The sequence below is a fragment of the Urocampus carinirostris genome, chromosome 6, assembly GCF_059441175.1.
Source record: "Urocampus carinirostris isolate Australia breed hairy pipefish chromosome 6, RoL_Ucar_1.0, whole genome shotgun sequence".
Lineage (NCBI taxonomy): Eukaryota > Metazoa > Chordata > Actinopteri > Syngnathiformes > Syngnathidae > Urocampus > Urocampus carinirostris.
Window position 1 is genome coordinate 20,670,973 of NC_142354.1, and position 15,580 is coordinate 20,686,552.

Genomic DNA, 15,580 nt, shown 5'->3' on the forward strand with positions numbered 1-15,580 from the left:
CGATGCAAGGTGACGATTCATCGGCTATACTTCTATCGGGCCGAAAAACTGACGTTATATTAGGATGTGATTGGTCTGATAACTGTCAGCCTGATAATTATGGTGAACCCCTCCTGAGTAACTAGTGTCAGCATGAATGAGTTTTTTTTTAAATTAGGCAGCAATATTTGGTCTTGTCTCGATCACTTTGACTCATGCACAAGGGATGGGAGAGCTTAACACAAGTCACAGCACGTGGACTGTCCACTCATATTTAATCATCTGTACAAGATGCTGAAAATGTCTCTCAATCAATCTCAACCTTTCACCTGAGAAAGTTCCAAGTCTCTCGAAAGACTACAATGTAGCACTTAAACATTGAGACGAATTTGATCAAAAACTTTGAAAAAACAGGCACAAGGTCATCTTTGTACATATCAACACGATACAAAAAATGGATGAACGGTGGTCCCGGCAAGGGTGTTGGCATGGCAACAAAAAGAATGAGGTTAAAGAGTCAACGGTTAAATACCCTCATCTGAAATAAGTGAAACCGGGGGGATTTCAAAGACTTTGCCCAAACCCCCTCACACTCCCTAGTTCTTTCTTACATTCCTGGTAACAAACATGGATGCTGAAAACTTTCTGAAAGGACTTTCTATCATTCCAAAACAACGTTACCGAGTTCTCTTATGGATTGTTGTGGTTCATTGAGCCGAGTGGGGCTGGTAGCAGAGTCAACAATCAAAAATCAAAAAGGTCTTAACGTCTCTCTGCGCCAGCCCTTCTTTTAACTCTCGGAAGCGGCGCCGATGATCTGCTGGATCTCTCGCACCACCAGGATGCGCGTTAGCGTCTGCTCCAACTGCTGGCGCGTGAGCGGCTGGGACGAGTACCACATGGGACTGTTTGGCGCCACCACGTTCTCCGGGGTCATGTAGTACATGTCGTTGCGACCTTTGGCACTTTGAGGGCTGAAGTGGAAAAAACTAAGTTTCAGTAATAAGAAAAAATACTATTATTTCCGCACTATAAGGTGGCCCACTCCCCCAAAAGTCACAATATAGCACTGATCACAAGTGCATAACATTGGATGCAACGGGAATCGAACCCAGATTGCGGCACGGAGTGCGCCAGATCTTATCCACTTAATCACTAGGGATACAGAGGACAATACAAATGCGTGTTTGGATACTCTGGTCCTGATAGATTCTTTGCTCTTGCGTAAAGTTGTTCAAAGCACCTCTTTTCAGCGTAGATAAAAGAGATGGCGACAAAGTTTTGGACAGCCAGATCGATCTTCCCACCCCTACTAGAAATACAAATGACAGAGGTCAACAGGAAGCGCATTGTGGACCTTTTTTCTGCTAGTTTGGCAACACAACAAATTTACATGAACACACATTTTTTTTTAAAAAAAAGAAAAAGAAGAAGCTCATTTTCTAGAGAGCAACGAGTCTTAACCAAAAATGTAAACTTGCAATTAATTCTGTTCTCTGTGGCAACAAAACACAATGGGGAAGGGTTATTCAATGAACATTAGCGCCTTTGGGTGAAAAGGAAAAACGACGAGCTAAAGCATTTAGCATTGGTCGATACTACCCTGTTTTTACCGATCAATACCAAAATACCCAATAAAGCCCACAATCTTAAGGACAAATGAAAAAGCATAAGCCCTTACCCGACCATCACACTATTTTTAGACACAGCACCAATTTGTTGTCATTGGGCCGGGAGAATATTGTCAGAAATAACAACAGTGGTACAACCGAGTTGCAAAGTCATTATGGAGCGCACACGATTTTGAACTGAATGACGTTAAGGCCATTGAGGGAAGTAGTTGGGTCTTTGTGAACTAAATCAAGGAACTGCGTTGATGGTTTTATTGGAGTTTTCCTAAAACATATATAAACATACACATTGCTGCTCATGTTCAAAATATATGTCATTTATAATGCTCAATTTGGGCTGTGGAAAAGTGAAACAACATTTTCCCTTTTCTGACTAGAAATAGTGTGATAACGAGATAAGAGCTGATGCCTTTTTATGTATTGTCTATCCGTATTGGTCTAGTGTATAGGATCGAATGCTCCTCCCACCGCAATCTGGGTTGGATTCCTGTTGCATTCAATGTTATGCAATAGTCCCTTCTCAAGGTATCTTCATTTTCCTCATGCTGAAGTTTGAGTTTTTCCTTGCCCTCATGTAGGTTTAAGATCAGGGGATGGTGTAATATTAGTCGGTAGTTTGCAATAGTCTGTGGTCTGTGCAGCCCTCTGAGACTCCTTGCGATTAAGGGTTAAACAAATGACTTGACTTAGAATTGTGATCAAACATGTCCTTTACAGACAAGTGGTTAGGATTCTGCGCTCTTACTATTATCCCCCAGTTCGATCCAATTAGATTTCGTTTCATTTGCCACTATTATGATGCAATTGTGGTCAGTGATATTTTATGAACTGATCAAAAATTGCACAAACATGGTAACGCATTTCCAATTTTTCCCTCATATGAGGAGCACAGGATTATAAGGCGTACGTTCAAATTCCATGCCAATTTGGGGTTTTACAGTCCGGAAAATCAGTTATATGTCAATATAATTTATATTTTAAGAGTAGAAGAAGCTAATTCTAAACATCAAAGACTAAACGCGTTTTCAGCAAATAAGTTGATGTCAGTTTCTTGTAGGGGATAAGGCATGGCAAGCTTTCCACAAAGCAGAAGATTTGTATCCAGTGTAAATGAAGCTAGTTGGTGAAAATAAAAGAAGCTAGTTTTTAGCATGGATTAAAAGAATTTTGTCTCCATATAGTAATGCATTTCCAATTTTTTATTTCTGGCCAATTTGTTTTTTTCGGGTGCGCCATCTCGTCAACTCACCATTTGAAGAGATAGAAGTCATAGAGTTTAATCGGACAGCGAAGGGGATTCTCTGGATCCTCGATCTGTTCGTCATACACGTCATCTGGACCTGGAAATTGTATCGAACGTGTGAAACCAATGCTAGAACTTTTTCCATTTTTGATTTTACTTAAGCGGTCAAAGTACTTTTATGAACATTCTGCCCCTTCAGAAGCCGGATGGAAGTCGTTTTGTCTTTCGTGTTGGTGGGGTTCTTTCTGGTGTGTCTTAAAACCTTGGAGAAGGCCACCCTCAAGTGCTCCTCAGGTGTTAGCAGACGGAAACACCTGCGGCAAAGAAATTCGAACCCGTTCAAAATGCACACGCCTTATGCAGTGTCTAAAGCTCATGACAAAAAGTTACCGGACACTAGAGCAAACAACTCTGAAAAGTTGCCTGCCCAGCCATAAAGTTTCCTGCCCCATTTTTCACAACTTGAAACACAAGAAGACGACTAACTGCAAAAAACCCATTGTTGCAAAGTATTAAGGATTGATCACATTGTTGCAAAGTATTAAGGAGTGATAATCAGAATATATAACAGAACAACACTTTAAAATTAAGTTTGTTATAAATCTACTTATAACATTAATTGCATGTATATGTCATCACTGTTTTCCATCTGCCATCAGTATGTACCTGTAGTTACTCAACTTCATTCATGCAATGTTTGCGTTGCGTCGTCTGCTACAAACCACGTGAACTCCTCTTTCCACGATGCTTTTAATGTACGTTTACGTTTTGTAGCGTCAAACATTTTGTTAGCTTCTTTTGAATTTTTCTTCTGGGGCTGAGGTTTTGGCTTGATCCCTAACCACTTCTCCATTTTTCTTGTGTTCTCTGTGCGTCTACTTTGGAAAATGATATGCAAATGCACGACCTTATAACGCTCGTGAGAGTCCGGGAGCAAGAAGTTATTCGGTGCTGGCTTCTGATCAGCTGCAGAGTATGAAAATTGCCAAACGAACCTAAATTCGGAAATTTCCAAACCGAATAAGATTTTTTTTTTTTCCTTGAAAAAGTTGTTGGCCACCTGGGCAGAGACGCTGTGTAAGATGTACGCTAGACGTAAAGGATGCACGCCCCGGGCGTTATTTCAGACACGGCTTTATGCCTGACCCATGCTGGGACCAACAAAAACCTGACTGTTACTAGGTCCCCGCTATGGATACCACAGTAAAGCGCTACTTTAATGATAGATGACACTGTGGTCCGACCAAAATAAAGCTCCTTTCTTCCCTCCAACGGACACCCTTGGCACCAAGAGGCAATACTTTTAAATAAGACAAGAGTCATGAAAGTGTGACCTACCTTGTATAAATGTTTCTATACGGCACAATAATAACAATATTTGTCGGCAGAAATGCCACTCGGGTTTAATAACGCTAGCAACTCCTAAGAAAATGATGTTTAATTTGTTTTTCGTTGAATTATTTAGCACTAAACTCCAGCATTCAAACAGGCACTAACAGTAGCATAAACATTGAATGCACTCAGCGGACTGCACTCAAATACAGAAATTCCCAATACAGACTGGAAACCGCTACTACACATTAAAGGTTTTTCCCATCAAATTATAAAAGTTGACACACATTAACAATAGTACTTGGGAAAAATTGAAATTATATGAATAAACAATTGTCAACTTACAATATATACTCGCATATAGGCTATCCCTTTAAAACTGTTATACAATAATCGAATACTAAAAGAAACATGTACCCAAAATATTTATAAAGGATGGAATTTCTTAAACATGTAGATAATGAAAATAAATATACGGTACCGCCAATAAGGATACTAATAAAACGATTTGAAACCATTTGCTGTACCTTTAGGCAGCGCTTTGACAGCAGACTACGCAGACTATTTTCAAATTTCACAATCATTTTCTTCTTCGTATTTTTTATCGTTGTCAAGGTTTTCTACTGTTCCTTCCTCTTGTCACTTATTTTCTTGAGAACAATTTTAAACGGCAAAAAAGGCAATAAAACGTACTAAACCACAATAAAATGAGATGCGGTCCTTATCGAACCCAACTTAAACAGCTTTTAAAGCAAATCAGGAAAAAGTGATGTTTTCAAACATAGATTACCTAAAACTTAGCAGAAAATCAGAATTGGAATATTTAATGGCTTGACATCACTAACATATAAAGAAAATGACTCACTTGGTGTTAAAGTACATTAGAGTTGTCAACAAAGTCCAAGGTGAATGTGCTCCAAGCTGTTTACATTCCCAGAGCATCTCCTCTGTCACATGACTTGGAATGATGTAACCTTGCAAAAAGACACAGATGAATACACAAATAAACAGAAAATGGTGAGGGTTTATTTTTTCTTACCAAGAGGATGGACACTGGGCTTCCATCCAGTCAGGAGTTTATGTAAACTCTCACAGAAACGGGAGTAGTATGGATCAGAGAAAACATCATCCACGCGTCCGTTTTCAAAGAGATACTAAAAGTAGGAAAAAAACTGCTTCAGTCAACCACATACAGTATCCAACAATGAGGATTTCAGTACAAACCTTTTGTATACATAAGAAAACATAATAAAGAACATCTGGGGTAAATTGCTCGTCATCCGATCCCCGGGCCTCCTGCGTCATCAAGGCGAGTCCGAGATTCAGTTCGGCGATTGCGCTGGAGATCAAATCTTCTTGAAAGCGAAGTGGTTGGCGACCTGCAAACCAAGAAATCAGCAATATATTTTTTTTTTCTGGACTTCATATGTTCCGTTTCACTGTACAACCAAACAAAATATTTATATGTTTTTATCCTGGCTGAATTTAGCCTCAAGTCGCTTGCATGAACGCAGGTTAAATTTAGCTCGGCTCAGTTACTGTTGTGATTTGTTTGCTACAGTTCGCCTGCTTCTGACCAGGCTGACAACAATGCTAAGATTAGCGTGTGAGAAAAAAATAATGGGTTTAATAGCATCAGGTTCCTAACTGCCCTTTGTATCAATTTTAAGATCAAGTGAACAAAAACCCCACAATTGAAACAAAATAAAAAAAACATGAATCTTTCTTGCACACAATACATCGTCCCCTGTACACATCACCTGGCACAGCTTTTAGCCAAGGCAAAATACTTTCATCGGACAGCCACTTCTCAATAAATTGACACTTTCCGAGCATGGTCCAAAGTAAACGTCTCTGCCCGAAGTTGCTTTCTGTATTGTGGGTAAATAAGACATGTGTCTGCTCTGAAAGGCCCGACTAAAACCACATCACTGTTTTGATAGTTCCGTTATTGTGGTCACACAATGATGCCCCAAGTAAAAACGGTGTATTATTAAAATAGACAATAAATGTTACTAAATGTTTTAGTTTAGTTTTTAATGAGTTCAGGGCAGTACGGCAGTGCAGTGGTTAGCGAGTGTGCGGCACAGTTCTGAGGTCATGAGATCGAACCTTCCTGTGGGGAGTTTGCATGTTCTCCCCATGCTTGCGTGAGTTTCCTCCGGGCAATGCGGTTTCCTCCCACATCCCAAAACATGCATGTCAGGTTAATTGGCTGGTCCAAATTGTCCCTAGGTGTGAATGAGCGAGTGAAATGTCAGTCTCTGTGAAAACGTTCGTTGGACTGCCACTTCTTATTAAATGTACACTTTCCCATGGTCCAAAATAAACGTCTTTGTTTGAAATTGCTATTTATATTGTCGATCTTATGCCTGACTGAAACTACATCACCGTTTTGATAGTTCTTTTATAGTGGTCAAGCCATGTTGGCACCAAAGTAAATCAGTGAAAAATTGAAAAAGACAAATAGAAAAGATAAATGTTACCAAATCTTTTTAGTACAGACAAATCGTATTAATGTGTTCACATTTGTAAGACTTTCGAAATCCGAAATACAAACTCACTGTACAAATCAATAAAGTGTGTTAGCGTTGTAGTTCTCTATGTAGAGATTTTACACAGACTGCAGTAATCAATCTTAGCAATTAGCATCCTTACAGGTTTTTTACAATCTAATCTTTGTATTGTGATGTATGGGCTACAACCCTTTTCCAATCCATTGGCTAGAAACGCAGGTATGTGTTTTAATTCATCTGTTGCTGTAGCTTTCACAGACGGTAATCCTCGCTTTTAATGTAAAAGTTGCACGATTTTGAAAACAAAAAACAAAAACAAAAAAAACACCCATAACGAATTGCTGCTTTCAAACTTTATAGGCTTTAATAAGCTTTTGTCGTTCAAACATGTCTCTGATTGGCCAGCGCCGTTATAACCCAAACGTTGACAAATCTGGTTGGCCAAACACTATCACTCAAATAACAGAGGGGGATGTGTTCCAAATCTTACAATTACCCTCGCTCCTCTCAAAATATTTTCCCCTTGGATCTACACAATTCACATAGGTCATCCATTTTTACTTCAAAACAGTGAATTACTCCCAAAGGTGGGAGATTTTCAAGTCTGTATTCTGGGTTGACTTACGTCCAATGGGTGCAAGCTTGGTTTTGTCTTGCTTGCTTAGCTCGTCGTTTTTCCTTTTCACCCAAAGGCGCCAAATCTCCAGGCCCTCTTCTGGTTTCAAGGAAACGGGTACTAGAATTTCTGTCGTTGGGTCGGAGTTCCCCTCATTTCCTCCTTGTTCCTGGATGAGATTATTAAGTCTATATTAACTAATAATATTTTTTGTTTGGGGGGGGTGGGGGTGGGGGGTTGTGACACATGCAATATGAACACACAATTACATAAAACATGTGCCCAAAGGGAGTAGGCTGAAGCAGAAGCGACTAACTGCATACCCCTATTCCATTTTTTTGCAGGAAATACATAGTAAAAATGAAAATAAGAGAACAGAACCCTAACCCAAAAGAGGGAAACGAGAAAAATGAAATTTTAGACCTGCAATTTTACCCCAAGCGACTCATAAAACATAGAATACTGAAAGAAACTGTACATATTAAACATATTTAGATTCTTTTTTAAAAATAGAGTATATAATGTTATTAATTTGTATAAATTAGCGACATTTTAAGGACATAGCTGTTTTGAAATCATACCTTTCAACACTGAAAAGATCACAATGCACCAAAAAAAAAAAAAAAAAGAAAAGGACTATATTAACTTATTTTTAAAATTTTTGATGGTGATCACTAGAATTATATTTTTAAAATGTATTTACAATTTCAAGTATATGCGTTAACATGCTTTGTTTAGTCTATTTTTGTAGTTCCACATAAATGATCAGTTATTCAGCTCTTAATAGATTTAAAGGGGCAAATTCTAACATATAGTGCCCCCTAAATGGTAAAAAAACCCTTCATAATAATAAAAAATAAGAATATTGATTTCAATAGGAAACATGTACTACCATATCCACATGACTAAGCCTCACCTATAGGGAGCTGCATAATTGTTCACCATCTTGCTGCTACGAGTACTGAACACACCCGAAAGGCTGGGAAAATATAAAAGAAATAAAATGGTGCGTTTTGGTCACTTTGAGCTTCCGTAGTCTTCTTTCTTGTGCCTTTCAGAACTCGTTTTCAGTTGCACAACACCACGCAGTGACAACTGCTTGTGACATATACTGTCCATTTAAGGTTGAGGGTCTGGGAGTTTTGTATTTTCCTTTTTTTGGAGGGAAGTATCGTTGTTTTTTTTTTAATTTGGGTAAATCAATATTTTACAAGACAAAAAAAAAGTCGAATAAATAACCAAACCACGCCTAACAAAGTGTGAAAATAGTTTCACTCCTGAGGAAAGTGATTGACAACTGACTTGAAGGAGATTACTTTTATAGAATGAGTGAATAAATGGCCTTTATTGATGTTCCGAGTATGGCGACGCACACGGACGCAGCGGCCCTTTGCTCTCATTCACTGCTTTACTGTGTACCTTCTAGGTTTGTCTTTGAGCTTTATCCACGTATACATCTGCTACCGACACAAACTGGTAGTTTGTAGACATACATTATCAACACAACATCCCTGATCTGAGAGGGAACTGGTACCACATTGCCAACAAGAAAGGAAAAAAACCCAGTCTCACCTGAAGTTGTAGTTGTCCATTTCCCTCTTCATTGCTCTGTTGCTGACTTGGATCCCATATCTGCACGGATTGTGTTGTATTGTAAGTCCCACCAACTGTCTGGACAGCGACTGGGATGTGAATGTTCCCATTCATGAACTGGGCGGGAAAAAGCGTTTGCACGATTTCCTCCTGCGTCCCCGCTGAAACAGTTTCTCCCTCAGTGGATCTGGCCATGGTGCCGGCCTTGCCGTTGGTGGCAATTTGGACCGTGCTGTATGTCTCCTGCGGGATGGCGATGTGGGTAACGCCCTGCTGTTGAGCGGTGGAATAGACGGGGATAGTCCAGGTCTCCCCCGTGGGGCCGGTTATGGTCCCTGTGGCGCTATAAAGCTGAGTGCTGTCAACTGTGAGCAGATCGGGCCTGAGGGACACGTAGTTTTGTTGTTGCCCTTGAGGGATTGCGATGACTGTTGCCACTTGCTGCCCCTGAGGAACGGCGTAGGACACAGTCAAGGGGGTGTCCACCTTACGTTTCTTGGCGGGCGTGACAACGGATGAAACAGTCCCGGTCCGCCTTTCGGTCTCCCTGGGAGAGTTCTGTTGCTGTGACGAGGTTACGGCCTCAATGGTTTGGATGTGGATCTGCTGTCCATCTGATAATTGGAACTGCTGCCCGTCTTGTAGCTGGATGTGCTGCCCTCCCATGAGCTGAATCTGCCGTCCGTCTTGTAGTTGAATCTGCTGTCCGCCTTGCAGCTGGATGTGCTGGCCGTCTCCCAGCTGAATCTGCTGTCCTGTCTGTAGCTGAATCTGCTGGCCGTCTTGCAGCTGGATCTGCTGGGTGCCCTGCAGCTGGATCTGTTGCCCATCTTGCAGCTGAATCTGCTGACCACCCTGGATCTGAATGTGTTGACCACCCGGCAGCTGAATCTGCTGAATCTGCTGGCCAGCCTCCAGTTGAATATGCTGGCCGTCAGCAAGCTGTATCTGCTGCGCACCTTGCAGCTGGATTTGGTGCCCACTTGCCAGCTGAATTTGTTGATCTCCGCCTACAGCTGCAGCCAGCTGTGCCTGAATCTGTTAAATAGAAAACTTTTTTACAATACACATGAGAAGATTCTGGCTGTCCGCCGGGGTTCAATTGCAAAAAACCTGCCAAGCGCTTCATCGCGCTGCCAATGTTACAACAGAGAAATCAATTAGAAAAATTTGCGCAGAGCATGAAAACTATTTGGTGGAAACTGGCCCTAATTGTAGCTCTAAGTTACACTTTGCAATAACCCCCTGAACACCATCGAAGAAGAACCGGCATCCTGTCATAGCAGCAAGCCCAAGAGCAGCAATGCTGATATTTAACACTGCAATTTACCATATCATTGATATGAGCATTAAAATAAATGAAATTCAATGAAATAAAATATAATTGTCATATTGGTGATTTAGTCTGTTAACTCTGCGGTAGGATACCTTAAAATAGTACATCGGCCTTGCGCATTTCAGACGGATTGTCAAAAGCCAGCAAAAGCAGATGTCGTTGGATCAGTTATTTAGGAAGCGCGAGGCAAAAAGAAAAAGTAACATTTTTATTATTTCCTTTTTTCTTTTTTACATTATGTGCTGCTGAGTTTATGTTTATTATGCGGTTATCTAATTTCAACATGCCTTAGTTTCATGTACAGATGCTCTTTGATGATTAAAAAAAATCCTACTGTACTTTTGGGGGGCTTGGAACAGATTTGCGCATTTACATTCAAAATGTGTATCTACTTACGAAGTTTTCAGATTACGAAATTACTCAGATTACGAAACTACTAATTAAAAGGAGATGTAAAAAAAAATGCTGAGCTTAAGGGTTGGAGATTGTTCTATAACAGTAAAATGTGCTCATATCCTGCTTGATCGAGTTTTTAAAATTGAGATTTGAATTTCATTGAATGAGACTTTCTCAGCTTCAAAATCCAGTTTGCACTCTGGGGTACCTGCTGCTGCTGCTCCTCTGTGAGTTCTCCCTGAGGCACGAGTTGAGAAGTTGACATTCCTTGCATGTCCTGTTGAGCTGACGTGGCCATCTGAAGGACTGGCTGCTCCTCGATCTGGACCTGAGCAAATGGGAGAGGAAAAGATTGTCTTGCAAAACTTTTACAGGGGGCGGGGGGTTGGAATAAACCAATTGACATGTACATAAAAAAATATATATTTTATCATCTGTCCAGAGTTGGGTCCTTATTGGTGCCCGAACAATCTAGGCGGTTAAGGGATCCGTGATCATTTGTTTATCTTCATAAACTTTTGTTTTTGTCGTCTTAGCGATGAGATCTTTCTGAAGTGGAACTCCTTCCTGCGCTCTAATAAATGTCATGAAATGCTCTTATATTGGATTGAGGCAGGAGTAGGCAATTCATTTTGCAGAATGGCCAAAGGAGCTTCTGGAATGGTTGCTTACGTTTTTTTTATATTCATTTATCTTCCTTCCATAATGTATTTTCATTTTAAGCCCTTTTACTGGTGAAATCAATTGCAACCTCTAGGTACTGGTATTATCAAAGGAATTTGCATTTTAATTTTGTATTGCTCCACAAAACTACTACTCTTTAGTTTCAAAATGATTAAATTCATTTTCAAAAGCTCCTGAATAGTTTTCCCTTACTTTGTCGAAAAAGATAATGTTTCAAATATTGAGACTGAAAATATTACTAGAGAGGTGGAAAAATTATCTAAATATAACAAAATCATCACGCTTTAGGGTGATCAATTATAATTTACTGTAATTTGTAATTCAGAAAAACATTCAGTTGTAAATATCTTTAGTAGCCATGAAATTATATGCTGGCTTCTGCATTAAAAATGAAAGACATATTTTCTAGACTATAAGGAACCCCCAAAAACCCAAATTTAAAAGTGAGTCTTAAATTGAGGTGCGCCCTATAAATCCATTGTTTTTAATCAAAACTAGCTCTTAACGTAGTTTTCATTCCATGTGCATTATAGTCCAGAGCGCCTTATATATGATAAATATTTTACAAAAGACTATTCCTGAAGGTGCTTCTTGTAGTCCGGAAAATATGACAAATAACAAGGTAAGTGCATATATACCTGCACTTGAAGTTGTTCTGGTTCTTAATGCATGGAAAGCTGAGGTAAAGTATCTCCTAAGATCAGCTTGACATTTCATGGAACACAATGGATTTAATTTATCCAACAATATAAATCAATAAAGACATTTTTACCGGACAAGCCAGCTCCAAGAGCGAGCCAGCCACTTCAGTGCTGTCAGTGTACACACAGTTGTTGCTCTGCTCCTGGTAGACCATCGATGATGAAGCGGTAGTTGTGGTGACGGCTGTCGCTTCCTCCTGATTCAACTCCCCCTTGGAAAGGGACTCAAGAAACTCCTTCATCCTGTGCTGGGGTACGGTACGGGCCTTCTGACGCACGTATTCGTCAAATGAGACCACACCGGCCTCCTGCTCGTTCATTGTCACTTGACCTGGAAAATAATCAAAACTGCACTTCACAACAGGGTGGATGTATGCTTAAAAACAATGTTTCAAGGAAAAACTGCTTACGAGTTTAAATTGTAATGCAAACTTTTCTATATAAACGGATGTGAAGCATACAATAATTCTGTATTTTACCACATAAGGTTTGTGCGTTCTCAACCAGATATGTGCATATTTAAAGAGCCAAATCTAACAACCACACAACATAACACTCATTGGGTTTTTCTCTTGATCAGATATACCTGTCAACTTCAGCCAATTGCTCCCCTTATTAATTATTGCAATTACACATAATAAGTGAATACAAACTCTACAAACAAAACGTACCATCAGCAATACAGACTACCTAGAATAATGTGACAATATAAGCAATCTGCTACCAGTGACCGAGACAATCCGGATTCGAGCCGAATTGGTCAAGATGAAATAGCTTTAACAAAATACAAACACAAAAACCCCTTTTTACGAGTGCACAAAATAGTATTCGGCGTACACAATTTGAAATCAAGATAAAAAAAAATCATATATATTACGTGTAAAACGTACAAGTTGACAGACAGGTGTGTGATCATTAGGTTATTAGTATGAAAACCTATTTCAAAAGGTGTTCCTAGGCGTTATATGCAGTTTGCTTCTGTGTTCATTCCTTCCATGAAAAGATGATTTCAGTTTGAAACACGGCTGCAGAAAAATACCCTACCACACATCTCTTTTCATTGTGACAGCAAATCGTGTTTAAGGGATCCGTGAACCATGATCATTCATTCATTTATTTTTGTTTTTTTTTAAGAGGTACAACCTTACAAATTCATGTCCTAGAGAGAAAATACTTATCTTCCAGAAATTACCTAAAAATTTGTTTTGTATGTTAATCTTTTGCCTTCTCTTTGTATATTCCAATACATTTATTTTAAATGCATCCCAGTTTTAAACTATTTTTATTCAACAATGTACATCCTGGTTGCAAGTGAAATGTCATATGCATTTTACGTTAATGACAATAAAGACAATTTTGAATCTTGAAGGATTTTAGTCATGAGTGTAACTTACAGAATGTAAGATAATTCCATATTTGAAATGGCAACCTAGATGATATACTGTCCCTGTCGTTGTCGCATTTGAATACACGCTATTATTTGTCCACTTTTGAACAAAACAGCTGCAATCGATTCGTCCATTTTTCCCCAAAGCTGAGAATTATATGTAAAAACACACAAAACCACTAGACACATGTTAGCTTGAGCTCACGTCCAAATGTACACGGGCTAAGCTAAATGTTAGCAAGCTAGCATTTCATCGCTAGCCAAACTACATATCAGCAGATTACCTCCGCAGGCAATTATATTAAAAATCGCTTAACATGATTGTTCTGAATTTAAAATAGCAAAAACAAACTAAGTATAACGCGGACTCTGTCGCACAACGAGCCCCCCCCCCGAATTCACAACAGACAACACGAAGCTAACTAATGCTAACGCTCGCATCCTGTCATGCTACCTTAAATAAAACGAAATGGTCTCCTTTCCGCCAAGGCACGCTGTTTAAAAGTGAAATGCCGATAATCGTCCAGCGGCTACCATCAGCATGTCATTCACTCCGTTGCACAGCGGTAGATTTCGCAATTTCGTCCACAATTAATTTGCAAAAAAAAACGATCTTGCAGAGGCTGCAGCGAGCAGGCAGACAGGCGAGGTCTCTGACGTCTGACGCTTCTTTTTTGCAACCAGGAATCTAGGCTCTTCTTAAAAAACATTTTTATTTACTTGTTTTTTTTCCAACCACGTTATAAGCTGAAAAAAAAAGGAATGACAGTTTGAAGCTAATAGCGTAAAAGAGACATTGTTAAATCACTATGTACAGTACTGTATATTTAACAATTTCTTAAGTTTTAAAAAAATATATTTTTCATTTTCCCATTTGTCTTCCTCTTAATATCCAGATCAGGGGTCACCAACCCTTATCAATCTCTGAGCTACGTTTTCGTTTCTAATTAGCGTAAAGGGCACCTATAATGATTTACATTCCCAAAATAACAACTGATCGTGTTACATCTATATTGATACTAAGTTATTACCAGGGTAATTATTGAAGGGAGGCACAACTTGGACTCAGTCAACCACTAAAAATCCCTTTACAAGAAAATCACAATGACCCAGCGCTAGTGACCAGAACAGGTCTGCAGGAACCTCAGCTGTCCTTAGGGGGTACGCTGGTGCCCGCGGGCAACACCTCGGAGACCACTGAAATGTTACAGAAGTTCATTTACTTTTATTCATTTGTTAACAATATGTTCACATCAATTAGAATTACAGTGTTAATGAGTATAATTTTCTGTACAACTGCAACTGTGAATTTGTTTTTTTATTTATTTATTATCATTTGTATTGCTTTTCAACTTTGTTATCCTTTTTACCTTATTAATTCAGAGAAGCCCTCCAATTTTGTTATACTTGTATCATGACAATTATGGCCATTCATTCATTCATTCATTCATTCATTCATTCATTTATTCATTCGTTCATTCGTTCATTCGTTCATTCATCACACTCGTCTGTTGATTATACATTTACATAAAATAAATTTCATCGTCATAAAATCACAATGGAAATAAATCTCAATTTTACATTTACATCAATTAAATTTTAGTATTTTTTCCTTCTCGAAGTGTATCTAAATTGAACCCGGGCGCAGCAAATTAATTCACTCATAACGATCACTATTGTCAACATTAACATTCAATTTACCACGAGTCACTTTTAATTGAGAAAAAATAGGCCTAGTATTTTCATTTTTGATATTATTATAAAATACGTCTTGAAACAATTGTAATTTGTTCACAACTCTATTTGCTAAATATACATTATTTTTAATTATTCATATCACAAAATACATCTGTGAGGTGTTCACAAAATATGTTTTTTTAAAAGTTCAGTGCGGCATTTGAAAACTTAAGGCTGCAATCATGACTTTGAGCCGGGAGATGGCGACAAAGTAACACGTGGGCTCCTTGAACTCAGTTGGGCATTGTTTCTCAATTGCAGTAAATCTTGCATTAAAATTACATTCCTAAAACACAATAAGGAAACTGTGAAACACGCAATACTTATGAAATAAGTCACATAGAATGGTATTTATACAAGGAAGATAATTATCTGAATAGCTTTAAGATTTTTTGTTTCCCTGAGCAAAAGCTCACAAGATAGAGTAAA

At 38.9% G+C, this 15,580-nt stretch overlaps 1 protein-coding gene across 2 annotated transcripts; it reads right to left on the reverse strand.

Moving 5' to 3' along the window:
- Window positions 1-237: 237 nt before the first annotated feature.
- Window positions 238-14,078, reverse strand: LOC148364120 (transcriptional regulator QRICH1-like). Of its 2 annotated transcripts, none has more exons than XM_088338200.1 (11): window positions 13,869-14,078; window positions 12,099-12,358; window positions 10,851-10,970; window positions 8,890-9,948; window positions 7,327-7,486; window positions 5,410-5,564; window positions 5,225-5,339; window positions 5,051-5,159; window positions 3,028-3,167; window positions 2,860-2,950; window positions 238-953 (listed from the first exon to the last, which is right to left on the reverse strand). In XM_088338200.1, the coding sequence occupies exons 2-11, from the start codon at window positions 12,345-12,347 to the stop codon at window positions 770-772; spliced, it is 2,382 nt and encodes a 793-aa protein (XP_088194326.1). In that variant the 5' UTR covers window positions 12,348-12,358; window positions 13,869-14,078; the 3' UTR covers window positions 238-769. The 2 variants fall into 2 exon arrangements, with proteins under 2 accessions (XP_088194326.1, XP_088194327.1); XM_088338201.1 differs by lacking the exon at window positions 13,869-14,078 and adding an exon at window positions 13,422-13,855.
- Window positions 14,079-15,580: the final 1,502 nt, after the last annotated feature.